General features: G+C 43.7%; 1 protein-coding gene across 1 annotated transcript; it reads right to left on the reverse strand.

Moving 5' to 3' along the window:
- Nucleotides 1–1,153: 1,153 nt before the first annotated feature.
- zgpat (zinc finger, CCCH-type with G patch domain) lies at nt 1,154–13,942 on the reverse strand. Its single transcript, XM_029622686.2, has 7 exons — nt 13,784–13,942; nt 12,596–13,254; nt 11,160–11,293; nt 6,336–6,500; nt 3,465–3,587; nt 2,445–2,886; nt 1,154–2,070 (listed from the first exon to the last, which is right to left on the reverse strand). The coding sequence occupies exons 2-7, from the start codon at nt 13,201–13,203 to the stop codon at nt 1,932–1,934; spliced, it is 1,611 nt and encodes a 536-aa protein (XP_029478546.2). The 5' UTR covers nt 13,204–13,254; nt 13,784–13,942; the 3' UTR covers nt 1,154–1,931.

Consider the following 13,942-nt stretch of genomic DNA (forward strand, 5'->3'; position numbering starts at 1 on the left):
GACAAAGCAAAAAGAAGAATTTCGACATTTTTGCTCATTTATATATATATTTTTAAACAGAAATATCACATTCACCTTTACATAAGTATACAAGCTTGGCACACCTGTATTCGGGGAGTTTCTCCCATTCTTCTCTGCAAATCCTCTCAATCTCTGTCAGGTTGGATGGGGAGCGTTGCTGCACAGTTATTTTCAGGTCTCTCCAGAGATGTTCGATTGGGTTCAAGTCTGGGCTCTGGCTGGGCCACTCAAGGACATTCACAGACTTGTCTCGAAGCCACTCCTGTGTTGTCCTGTTGGAAGGTGGACCTTCGCCCCAGTCTCAGGTCCTGAGAGCTCTGGAGCAGGTTTTCAACAAGGATCTCTCTGTACTTTGCTCTGTTAATCTTTCCCTCGATCCTGACTAGTCTCCCAGTCCCTGCCCGCTGAAAAACACCCCCACAGCATGCTGCCACCACCATGATTCATCATGGGGATGGTGCCAGGTTTCCTCCAGAAGTGACACATGGCATTCAGGACAAAGTGTTCAATCTTGATTTCAGACCTGAGAATCTTGTTTCTCATGGTCTGAGAGTCTTTAGGTGCCTTTTGGCAACTCCAAGCGGGCTGTCATGTGCCTTTTACTGAGGATTGGCATCCGTCTGGACACTTTACCGTAAAGGCCTGATTGGTGAAGTGTTGCAGAGATGGTTGTCCTTCTGGAAGGTTCTCCCATCTCCACAGAAGAACTCTAAAGCTCTGTCAGAGTGACCATCGAGTTCCTGGTCACCTCCCTGACCAAGGCCCTTCTCGATTGCTCAGTTTGGCCAGGCGGCCAGCTCTAGGAAGAGCTCTTCCATTTAAGAATGATGGAGGCTACTGTGTTCTTGGGGACCTTCAATGCGTCAGAAATGTTCTGGTACCCTTCCCCAGATTTGAGCCTCGACACAATCCTGTCTCAGTACTGTCATTATGGGGTATGGTATGTAGATTGCTGAGGATTTTAACACTTCGAAAGGTCTCTGAACTCAAGGTTTCAATCCCCAAGTCAGTCAAAAATTTGAGGTGGGCGAGAGATCAATGCTGGCACCGGCATCTGTTCAAAATAATTCAAATTTCTTCTGACAAAACCTGTCAAAGGTGCCAGAAGAATAACAATATGAACACACAAGCATTTCTTGGGATACATTTTTTTTTATATCACGCTTAGGTTATGCATGAGGTTTATATTTACAAAGAATGGAAAATGTACAGTGAGTTCTGAAAACATTGGCAAAATAATAAAAACATTTATTTAAAGAAAGCTGTCCACTCCAAACTATATAACATAAGAAAATGGTTAGTTACATTGGTGGGACTTTTTATTTTATTTAACCTTCATTTAACTAGTCAAGTCAGTTAAGAACAAATTCTTATTTACAATGACGGCCTAGGAACAGTGGCTTAACTGTTTTGTTCAGAGGCAGAACGACAGATGTTTACCTTGTCAGCTCGGGGATTCAACCTAGCAACCTTTCGTTTACTGGCCCAACACTCTAACCACTAGGCTACCAGCCGCCCCAACTTGAAAAACAACATAAGAGAATTATGGACCTGAAACCAAAATCTGTCATATCCACTTATATGTAGCCGTCTCATGATAAACAGTTTATCCAAGTGTGTCATGGCTCATCCTTTAACAACAAGAGGGTCATCAGCAACTGACCAACACTTAAAATCTCCACCACTGCAACCCATGTCGACATTTTATAAACAGAAAAGGACCAATATTAACAGAAATAACTCATGCATGGAGCCAGTTGATGACTCCAAAAAAAGGCAAAAGTCCAACAACCAGAGACCTTAAGACAATCCAAAGTCTTGAGTCAAATGGATGAAATAAGCTTAAGGAGGCACCTCTCTCAGTTGACAAAAATTGTTTGTGGGTTCTAAATCACTGGAGGACCGTGTGGTCAAAACTCTGTCATTTTCTTGTGAGTGTCAGCCTTCCTGTTCTCCCTCTGGGCTGAGAGCTCCTGGGCCTTCTGCTGGACCAGCAGGCTGCGGGCTGCAGACAGCTTCTCTTCCAGGTGAGTCACCATGGAAGAATCCCTGTGGGGACACAGAGGGAACAGTGGTTTAATAAGATCTACATAGACATGGGGGGGGGGGGGGGGGTTGCTTTACAGACTTACACTGTAGAAGTTCATCTACAGAGGAAGAAAACTAGAGATCTAAGAGAGGGAGAGGCTGATTTGGGAGAATAAGGACCTACTATATTTGTGTTTTGGGGCAAATCCTAAACCCATCTCTAGTCAGCAAAGATCAAACTATCATTGACATGAGTTTAGACAACATTTTTTTAACAACTAGGGTACATTGCCATTCACATCTGATGGCCGGTGAAGTGCTCCTGTATGGCTGTTGGGCATCTATCTTATGACATGAGAGGCGAGGTGAGTTCCCAGGGTCCCTCCTTTCCTTACCTCCCAGTCCGTCGGCTCAGGGACTCTGTGAGTCTCTGGATCTCCCTCTCCGTCTGGGTCACCCTCTCTGCCGCCTGGAACAGCTTCACGTTCAGGTTTCTCTTGGTGCTCTTCCCCCCCTTGTAAGCTTCCACTCCGGGCCCTTGAGACGATGGAGTATGTGAGGGAGGGGGGCCACAAGTGCCTCCTGCCTCAGGGTTGGCGTCCCCGTTGCCCAGCTTGCGGTTCAGGAAGTCAAAGACGTTGTGGCACCCACCAGTGTTATGTGCACGAGCCTTTCTCGTTCTCTTATTGCGGCTCACCTTCTGCCCATCTTTGCCTTTGGCCACTTTGCTCTGAGTCTTCCTCGCAGTGAGCTCAGCACACTGGTCCAGAGATTTACCTTTGGGCAGGACCACCGCCAGCACTGGCTCCACCCGACCCTCTGAAGTTTTACCCAGACCTGTTGGGCACAGACACATCTACTATGGGCTTGCTGGGAGTGGCAAATTGTGGCTTGTATCTCGAAAAGCAATTAAACTGAAAGCCTAAAACAATGGCCATTTGTGTGATGCTTTAAAGTGGATTTTAGAGTGTCAACTTGAAATGACCACAGTAAAATTGCTTTAAACTTAGAGTACGAGTTGTATGGGACATTGCTTTTACTAATCCACACATTTCACAAATCTAGGGGGAGACATAAGAGGGAGAAGCCCAAAAAACATTGCAGAGAACAATCAAGACTGAGCTCCATCAACACCAGCAGAGCTGGGGCATGGTGAAGAAGATGACCCGAGACTGACTGACAGAAGTGGAGACTGTTGCTGCACCTATGTGCCAGAGTGTTTCACTTATCCTTGATTGTGAACTAACCTTTTAAATTGACAATTTCATTCACCAGAAATATGTGCCACAAGGCAATATGAATTTGATTTTAGAGTAGCCCAACATTTTTCATTACATTGTGTTTTACAGTATTACTGTAAAGTATTACTTATCTGCATTGTCTCCATGTTTGTTGACTGATAATCACTTGTTTACCTTTCCCATATTCGTATCCCATTTTGAGCATGAGCTTGGAGCCTATGCCTCTTGTGTGTGCCTCCCAGCCACCAAAGGCAGAAGAACTTCCCGACGGCGCCCAATCCTCCTCTTGGGTTAAAACTGATGGGTCAATGAGAAGACAAACTCAATACTTTAGCTACATGCAGGGCATCTGTACAAAGAAACATTCAGCCAAGTTACTGTGTAAGTAGGTGTCATTAATGTTTGTGGTTAGAGCGAAAGGAAAAACAGATTCAAATGGGAAGCAAATTACAAATCAATAACATCCTCTATTTCTACATTAGGGTCGATTCCATGCCAGCATGCCCCAAAATATTTTTGTCACCTCAGATTGTTTATCGAAATGTCATTGGGGTGAAGGATATTTAACATGCTTTTGACATTTGTATCAAACCATTTTTTTGGAAAATCATGATGAAAGTGGCTATTTTAGGCCATTTCTTTGATCCGTGAACCATACATGATACAAACACCACCTTGGAGTACAATGAGGGGGGCATGTATAGCTCTCAAAAGGGCCTAAAATGGACACTTTCATCATGTCCGCCCCCCCAAAAAAATGTTTGACACAAATGTAAAAATCATTTTAAACCTCCAACAAAGTTCTTTTGTGAGATTTGTCAAAACAATCTGTTATAACCAAAATCATTTCTGGCCATGCTGGGGTAGTCATCCATAACAAATGTCTTTAAGGTAGCTGCATACCATTACATGGAAATCCTCAAGACAAAGCTGTGTCTACACCATAGAAACAGAATCCGGAGTCTATTCATACTGAACATACAGATGAAGTCAGAAGTTTACTTACACCTTTGCCAAATACATTTAAACTCAGTTTTTCACAATTCCTGACTTTTAATCCTTGTAAAAATTCTTAGGTTTGCGAGCAAGGAGGCCTACAAACCTGACTCCGTTACACCAGCTCTGGCAGGAGACAATGGGCCAATATTCACCCAACTTATTGTGGGAAGCTTGTAGAAGGCTACCTGGAACGTTTGACCCAAGTTAAACAATTTAAAAGGCAATACACTCAATTAGTATTTGGTAGCATGTAAACTTCTGACCCACTGGGAATGTGATGAAAGAAATTAAAATTAAAATTTCACATTCTTAAAATAAAGTGGTGATCCTAACTGACATAAGACAGGGAATTTTTATTAGGATTAAATGTCAGGAATTGTGAAACAATTTGTTTAAATGTATTTGGCTTAGGTGTATGTAAACTTCCGACTTCAACTGTACGTACGGTCACCGCACTTATTGATGAAACAGGTGACTGATGTGGTATACTCCTCAATGCCATTGGATGAATCCTGGAACATATTCCAGTCTGTGCTAGCAAACCAGTACTGTAACTGAGCATCAGACCACTCGCATTGAGCGAGTCACTGGTACTTCCTGCTGTAGTTTTTGCTTTTAAGCAGGAGGATAGAATTTGCCAACTGGGGGAGGGGGGGCTTTGTACGAGTCTCTGTGAGTGGAGTAAAGGGGGTATAGTTTTTAAAATTTTTATAACCCCCGTGTTTGCAAGTGACATGCTGGAAGAAATTAGGTAAAACGGATGATGTTTCCAGGCATTAAAGTCCCCGGCCACTAGGAGCGCCGCTTCTGGATGAACATTCTCGTTTGCTTATGGCCTTATAGGGCTCATTGAGTGAGGTCTTAGTGCCTGCATGAGTTTGTGGTGGCAAATAGACATACAAAATCCAGCCAACTGTATATTATCCATTTCCTCGTTCAGCCACAAGTAGTTGAAACATAAGAGATTTGTTTCTAATGTTCCGTCAGTAGGACAGTTTCAAACGGAGCTCATCCAGTTTACGGCAGCCACACCCTCCGGCTCCATTTGTAACGACAGCAGACCTCCACATCCGGCTTCTTCACCCGAGGGATCATCTGATGAAACTGTGGGCACAGACTGCCAGAAACCTTCTTAGGGAAGCTCAACTGAGTGCTCGTCGTCCTCACCAGGGTCTTGACTTGACTGCAGTTCACCGTTGTAACCGACTTCAGTGGACAAATGCTCACCTTTGATGGCCATTGGTACGCTGGAGAAGTGTGTTCTTCACGGATGAATCCCATTTTCAACTGTACCGGCAAGATGGCAGACTGCATGTATGGCGTCGTGTGGGGGAGCGGTTTGCTGATGTCAATGTTGTGAACAGAGTGCCCCCCATGGTGGCGGTTGGGTTATGGTATGGGCAGACATAAGCTACGGATAATGAACGCAATTGCATTTTATCGATAGCAATTTGAATGCTCAAAGATACCTTGAGATCCTGAGGCCCATTGTCTTGCCATTCATCCGCCACCATCACCTCATGTTTCAGAATAATGCATGACCCGAGGTCGCAAATCTGTACACAATTCCTGGAGGCTGAAAATGTCCCAGTTCATTCATGGCCTGCATAATCACCAGACATATCACCCATTGAGCATGTTTGGGATGCTCTGGATTGACGTGTATGACAGTGCGTTCCAGTTCCATATCCAGCAACTTCACAAAGACATTGAAGAGGAGTGGGACAACATTCCACAATCAACAGCCTGATCAACTCTATGTGAAGGAGATGTGTCACGCTGCATGAGGCAAATGGTGGTAACACCAGATACTGACTGGTTTGCTGATCCACTCCCCTACATTTTTTTAAAGGCATCTGTGACCAACAAATGCATATCTGTATTCCCAGTCATGTGAAATCCAAAGATTAGGGCCTAATTAATGTATTTAAACTGACTGATTTCCTTGTATGAACTTTTACTCAGTAAAAACTGACATTTTTGCAAGTTGCGTTTATATTTTTGTTCAGTGAATATGGTCTACAAATGGTTGAAAAAGGTACCTACCTATGGGGAACGCTGCTTCGCCCTCTCCGTTGTCATCATCCTCCGAGTCAGAGCAGGAGGGCAGGTCATCTTCTCTCAACGGTGGGATGACCCCGTCAGCCTCCACCATGACGTTCTTCAGCAAGGCCGAGTCGAACTTCACCGTGTAGAAATCATTGTCGATGTCTACTCAGACAGACAAGAGCATTTCAAATCACCTTGGTTAGTGGAACACAGTAATCTGAGCTGATCAGATGTTAATCTTGTCTACTACAAAACATTGACATGACACCCAACATGATGTAACTCATTTGGGACTCAATAGGCTACATCTCTAGTAGTGGGTAAATTGGGTGAAATTGGAATGGGTTTGAGAAAGGCAATGCTTGTTATGCTGTATGTCAGCCATACTCAACAGGCGGGCCACAGTCCGGATCTGGACCCAGAACAGGGTCAATATAGATCGCTGGGCATGACTTACAAAATAAGAAACGGTGCCTTCAGAAAGTACTCATACTCCTTGACTTATTCCAAGTTGTTGTATTACAACCTGAATTCAAAAAGGATCACCCATCTACACACACACACACAAAATGACAGGGTTTTTTTGTGCGAAATGTTAGCAAATTCATTCAAAATGAAATAAAGAAATAATTTACACAAGTATTCACACCCGAGTCAAAACTTTTTAGAAGCACCTTTGTCTGCCATTACAGCTTTTGGCTTGTCAGTATCAGCTTTGCACAACTGGATTTGGGGATTTCCAATTCTTCTTTGCATATTTTCTTAAGCTCTTAAATTGGATGGGGAGCGGAGGTGAACAGCATTCAAGTCTTTCCACACATTTTCAATGGGATTCAAGTCTGGGCTTTGGCTGGGCCACTCAAGAACTTACACATTCTGGTTCTGAAGCCATTCCAGCGTTGCTTTAGCTGTATGCTTGGGGTCATTGTCCTGTTGGAATGTACATTTTCATCCCAGTCTAAGGTCGTTTGCACTCTGGATTAGGTTCTCGTCAAGGATTTGCTTGTACTTGGCTCCATTCATTGTTCCCTATCCTCACCAGTCTCACAGTCCCTGCCACTGAAAAGCATCCTTATAGCATGATGCTACTGCACCCATGCTTCACGGTAGGGATGGTGTTAGATGGGTGATGAGCTGTGCTTGGTTTTCTCCAGACATAGTGCTTTGCATTCAGGCCAAATAATTACATGTTTGTTTAATCTATCCACAGAAAATTTTGCCTTGTGCTCTGTCTTTCACGTGCCTTTTGGCAAACTCCAGTTATGCGTATTTTTCTCAGGACTTGCTTCCGTATGGCCACTTATCAAATCAAATGTATTTAGAAAGCCCTTATCACCTCATCAGGTCTCAAAGTGCTGTACAGAACCCAGCCTAAAACCCAAAAGAGCAAGCAACACAGCTGTAGAAGCACAGTGGCTAGGAAAAACTTCCCAGAAAAGGCCGGAACCTAGGAAGAAACCAGGCTCCGAGGGGTGGCCAGTCCTCTTTTGGCTGTGCAGGGGGAAGATACGAGTACAGGACATTAAGGCCAGATTGTTCTTCAAGATGTTCAAACGTTTATTATTTTGACCCTGCTTGTAATTTATAATCAGAGGTTGCAACAGAGGTCAGCACCTCAGGAGTAAATGTCAGTTAGCTTTTCATAGCCGAGCATTCAGAGGTCGAGACAGCAGGTGAGAGCGTGAGTGAGTGAGATGAAAACAGCACTCTTCCATAAAGCCCAGATTGGTGAAATGCTGTAGAGACGATTGTCCTTTAGGCAGGTTCTCTCATCTCAGCCAAGGAACTCTGTAGTTCTGTCAGAGTGGTCATTGGGTTCATGGTCACCTCCATGACCAAGGTCCTTCTTGCCCGGTTGTTCAGTTTGGCCAGTTCCATATTCTTTTTTCACATTTCCTAATGACGGAGACAAGTGTGCTCTTGGACATTTTCATTACTCTAGAAATTGTTTTATACCCTCCCCAGATATGTCTCAACACAATTTTATCTCAGAGATCTACAAACAGTTCCTTGTAGTTTCTGCTCTGACATGCACTGTCAGCTGTGGGACCTTATACAGAAAAGGTATGTTTCTTTCAAAATCATGTCCAAACAATTTAATTGGCCACAGGTGGTCTCCAATCAAGTTGCAGCAACACATCAAGGATGATCAAAGGAAATTGTATGCACCTGAGCTCAATTTGGAGAGCTGTGAGTAATTGTAAATTACATCTGCATTTTATTTTCAATACATTTGGAGAGAAAATAATACAAAAACATGTTCACTTTGTCATTATGTGGTATTGTGTGAGGTAAAAAAATATATTTAATCCATATTGAATTCAGGCTGTAACAACAAAATGTGGAACAAGTCAAGGGATATGAATACTTTCTGAAGGCACTGAACAAAAACAATAAACTCAACCTGTTAGAGCTGAAATAAAAGACACCAGAAATGTACCATACGCAAATTTTTTTTTATTTCTCTCAAACTGTGCCGAAATTTGTTTACGTCCCTGTTAGTGAGCATTTCTCCTTTGCTAAGATAATCCATTTACCTGACAAGTGTGGCATATCAATACGCTAATTAAACAGCATGATCATTACACAGGTGCACCTTGTGCTGGGGACAATAAAAAGGTCACAAAAATGTGCAGTTGTGTCACACAACACAATGCCACAGATGTATCAAGTTGAGGGAGCGTGCAATTGGCATGCTGACTGCATGAATGTCCACCAGAGCCGTTGCCTGAGAATTTCTCTACCAACATAATTATAGAGAACTTGGCAGTAATTATGCCAGCGTAGCCTAGTGGTTAGAGCGTTGGACTAGTAACCGGAAGGTTGCGAGTTCAAACCCCCGAGCTGACAAGGTACAAATCTGTCGTTCTGCCCCTGAACAGGCAGTTAACCCACTGTTCCCAGGCCGTCATTGAAAATAAGAATTTGTTCTTAACTGACTTGCCTGGTTAAATAAAGGTAATAAAAAAACTTAAAAAAAAACTGCCACTTTGTTTACTTTGTCTACATACTCATCTCATATGTATATACTGTACTCGATACCATCTACTGTATGCTGCTCTGTACCATCACTCATTCATATATCCTTATGTACATATTCTTTATCCCCTTACACTGTGTATAAGACAGTAGTTTGGAATTGTTAGTTAGATTACTTGTTGGTTATCACTGCATTGTCGGAACTAGAAGCACAAGCATTTTGCTACTCGCATTAACATCTGCTAACCATGTGTATGTGACAAATAAAATTTGATTTGATTTGAGTATGTCCAACTGGCCTCACAAGCGCAGACCACGTGTAACCACGCCAGCCCAGGACCTCCACACCAGACTTCTTCACATGCAGGATCGTCTGAGACCAGCCACCCGGACAGCTGATGAAACTGGGTTTGCACAACCAAAGAATTTCTATACAATCTCAGAGAAGCTTGTCGTATTCACCAGGGTCTTGACCTGACTGCAGTTCTACGTCGTAACCAACTTCAGTGGACAAATGGTCACCTTCGATGGCCACTGGCACATTGGAAAAGTGTGCTCTTCATGGATGAATCCCGGTTTCAACTGTACCGGGCAGATGACAGACAGCGTGTATGGCTTCGTGTGGGCGAGTGGTTTGCTGATGTCAACGTTGGGAACAGAGTGCCCCATGGTGTCGGTGGGGTTATGATATGGGCAGGCATAAGATACGGACAATGAACCTAATTGCATTTTATCGATAGCAATTTCAATGCACAGAGATATAGTGATGAGATCCTGAGGCCTGCCCATTGTTGTGCCATTCATCCACCACCATCACATGATAATGCATGGCCCCAGGTCGTAAGGATCTGTACACAATTCCTGAAAGATGAAAATGTCCCAGTTCTTCCATGGTCACCTATTGAGCATGTTTGGGATCTAGATCGCCGTGTCTGTCAGTGAGTTCCAGTTCCCGCAACTTCGTACAGCCATGGAAGAGTGGGACAACATTCCAGAAGCCACAATCAACAGCCTGATCAACTCTATGACAAGGAGATGTGTCACGCTGCACAAGGCAAATGGTGGTCACACTGTTTTCTGATCCCCGACCCTAAAGGTATCTTTGACCAGATGCATATCTGTATTCCCAGTCATGTGAAATCCATAGATTAGGGCCTAAGTAATTAATTTAAATTGACTGATTTCCTTGTATGAAATAACGCAGTAAAATCACTGAAATTGTTGCATATTGCGGGTATTTTTTTTTGTTCAGTGTAAATGCAGTTATCATGGCCAGGAGCCCTGACCCCTATTGATTTTGTTAAGTCACTCAGGTATCATACCTTGTCGTGCTGCTGCTCCAGTTTCTGCTGTTCTGCCTGCGGCTATGGAACCCTGACCTGTTCATCAAATGCTACCTTGTCCCAGACCTGTGGTTGTCCACTCCCCCTCTCTTTCTCTGCTATAAGAAGTTTTTCCTAGCCATCGTGTGACTACGTCTGCATTGCTTGCTCTTTGGGGTTTTAGGCTGGGTTCTGTATAAGGTACTTTGTGACATCTGTGGATGTAAAAAGGGCTTTATAATACATTTGATTGATTGATTGATATGAACACACATAAGACATGGCAAAATGTGTAGAATTGCGGGAAATTATCTTTAAAAAATTGCAACACTCTCTCTCGGCCAACAAGAGGGGTGCAAACAGTTTGGGGTTGCATAAGGTTGCAAGGTGGGTGTTTGTTCCTACGCCGATAAATGACAATATCCATCCAGACATTTGTCACATAGAAAGCGTGTGACCGGACCTTCTCAAATAGTAGTTGAGTACCCCTGCTGTATGTGATGGACAGTCAGTGACACACCTGTTATTTTGCCCGAGTACCAGATGCCGTCGTCTCGCCTGGCCAAGCAGGAGGAGCCCTCTTGAAGGTTAGTGAGGTTCGACTCCAGGAACTCTCTGAGCTCTGACACATACACCACCTCGCCATGGGAGAACCTACAGCACCAGAACAGGGGTCAGACGAGGGTCCTTACTGAGACGCCGTATCATAGCCAGGCAAAATAACATTGGGGAGAGTAGTCGAAAAGGGTTTCAATTGAACTGAAAAAATGTACGAAAGACTGCATGAAAGCTCAACACTTCAAACATTTTATGGCAATTAAAATTAAGTGTAAAACCACGTGGGGGTTGAGGAAAAATAAGGGTGTAACGTTATAATTTGAATGACAAAACAATAATGTTATTACTTCATCAGTTAGAAAGGAAATGTGTGTTCTGCTTTCCTTCCAACCCTGTAAAAAGATATCCGTGTGAGATCATAGATAGGTTTTCCGTTAAAACGATAAGAAAAATGTATACAATTTGATGTGAATTAACAATGCAGCTGCGCTGAGCCAGCAACAGTTTAGGTCTCACGGTGCGTCCCTTTCAGATGGTTAAGCATTGCACCTGTATTGCCGTTCCTCAATTCTACCTCTCAAAGTTAGCTTTTCTTTCTCATTTAACTTCTTAAAGTATTGCCATTCAGGACTTCGCTGCTGTCGCTTGCCTTTCTGCCATTTTTCCAATTGTTAATGATGTCGACATAGTGGTGGAGAGTGGACTCCAAAATCATTTCTGAGTGTCAAGATTCCTTAGATTGAGTATTTTTGGAAGGAAGGAAACTGATTAGTTGCTGTACTTCCGAGAACATTCATATCTTTCATAGCGAGGGACAGTAAGGTTGGGGGGGGGCACAGTGTAGGCAGATCTACCAGAACAGTGCACTACGCCCATCCATCTCAATTTCTGGGCTTGCAATCTCTTGCAACATCAGTAAAACAGGGACTACCATCAGTGAATAGGGTAGGATATTCTACACGCAATAGAGCAAAAACGGAACACTCTCACGTCATCAGTGAAGAGAAAGAGCAGGGGTGTAATCATTAGTCCAAACAGTTGCAAAACGTAACGTTCCGGTTTGCAACTAAAACTAGAGTTTTAAGAAACATTTTGAAAAATAATTGGCGTAATGAAAAAGGCCCAGGCGAGCCAGTGCAAAGGAAAGAGAGGGGCAGGCTGAAGAAAATGTGATGCACATCTCGCAAATTCACCGAAGTAGCCTAAAGTTTGCCTGTCCCCTCCGGTTTTATTCCAATTACATAACATTTCCCAAGCCTATCATCTAGTTCGGCTATCACATGGAAAAGAACATGTTTTGTGATAACTGCAATGCGATTTGAATTTGGTTCCTGATTTTTCTTAACGTTAAGGATCACAATTTCATTTAAATGTTCACCCCTTAATAAAACCCTATACCTGCAGTTGTCTGCGAAGCGACACTTGTCCTCCAGGAAGAATGGGCAGGGCTTCATGGACTTCTGTGTGGGATGGACATACAGCACCCTCACCTGGGCCTCATTCCTGTCACAACTCTCTGTCCCCACGATCATTGCATTGTGGTACTCCAAAGTCCCCCAAGAGGTGCGGTAGGGTGCTCGCACTTTGGTGCCACTTAGCACATCTACCTCTCCCTCCACCTCGCCATCATCCTCCACCTCATCATCCTCCACCTCATCCTCCTCCTCTCTCTCATCTTCCCTCTCTCTCATGTCTGAGCTACTTCCGGAAACCTCCCCCACTTCCGAGTAGAAGGCAGCAAACTCATTGTCCAAGCCACCGTTAGCTGGTGTGCCTGTGGCTAGCGACTGGAGCCCGTCGTCCTCTTCGAGAGTGGCTAGGAGCCGACTCTTCTTGACCGACACTAGGCTAGCTTCTGTGAGTTCTATCAGCTGAGAGAGGTCTTCTTTCAGTTTTAGCAGGTCAGCCTGCTGCGATGGGTCCAGGCCTGCCAACAGGGCACTTTCCACCTGCTGCAGCTGGGCGCTGTAGGCCGTGATGGCTGTCTCCAGGGTTCCTTCGTCCATACTGGCCTGGGTGGGCAGCAACCACTGGTCAACATCTAGTTATTAAGGAGACTGTGGCACAAGAAAAGCTCATGAATAGATGTGTGTCTGTGTCATGAGTCCATCATTAACATGTTGCATAACTAGGTCTGGATGTGCATCCATCAGCTAACTTACTTGCTAGGCTATGGCTAGAATAGTTAGCTATCATGCTTAGCTATAAAAACACCATGACATGAGCTCATCGGTGATACTGACAACACCGATTAGCTGAAGAACACTTAACTCCGCTCTTATATCGAAAGCAGATATAGCTAGGAGATGAGTTGAGCGTTCCTCAGTTAGCGAATATGTCTACCTAGCTAACTAAATTAGCTAGTTAGCTAAATGAATCATGGGGGATAGCTAGATAAGGTTACCTAGCCATATAACATTCAAAGTAAATGGCAAATCGTAAATTAGGAAGCTAACAAAAATAATGCTGCTAGTTAGCAACACAATTAGCTGATGCAATGATAATCTAGCTAACAATGTATGCTATCTAGATGTTAAGTACCAGTAGCCAGCAGGCTAGCACTTCAATTAGAAACGTTATACTTACTTCGTGACATTCAATCCCTTTTCTACAAAAATGCCTATTGGGGGGAGAACTTTAAAGTCATGTTGCAAGAGAACACATAACAACAATAGGGGAAATTACAAGCAGGCCGCCGAAGATGTCCGTGCGAATGAAATGTAACCCGGAAGTAATTCATTTCCC

Source organism: Oncorhynchus nerka, linkage group LG20 (genome assembly GCF_034236695.1).
Source record: "Oncorhynchus nerka isolate Pitt River linkage group LG20, Oner_Uvic_2.0, whole genome shotgun sequence".
NCBI lineage: Eukaryota > Metazoa > Chordata > Actinopteri > Salmoniformes > Salmonidae > Oncorhynchus > Oncorhynchus nerka.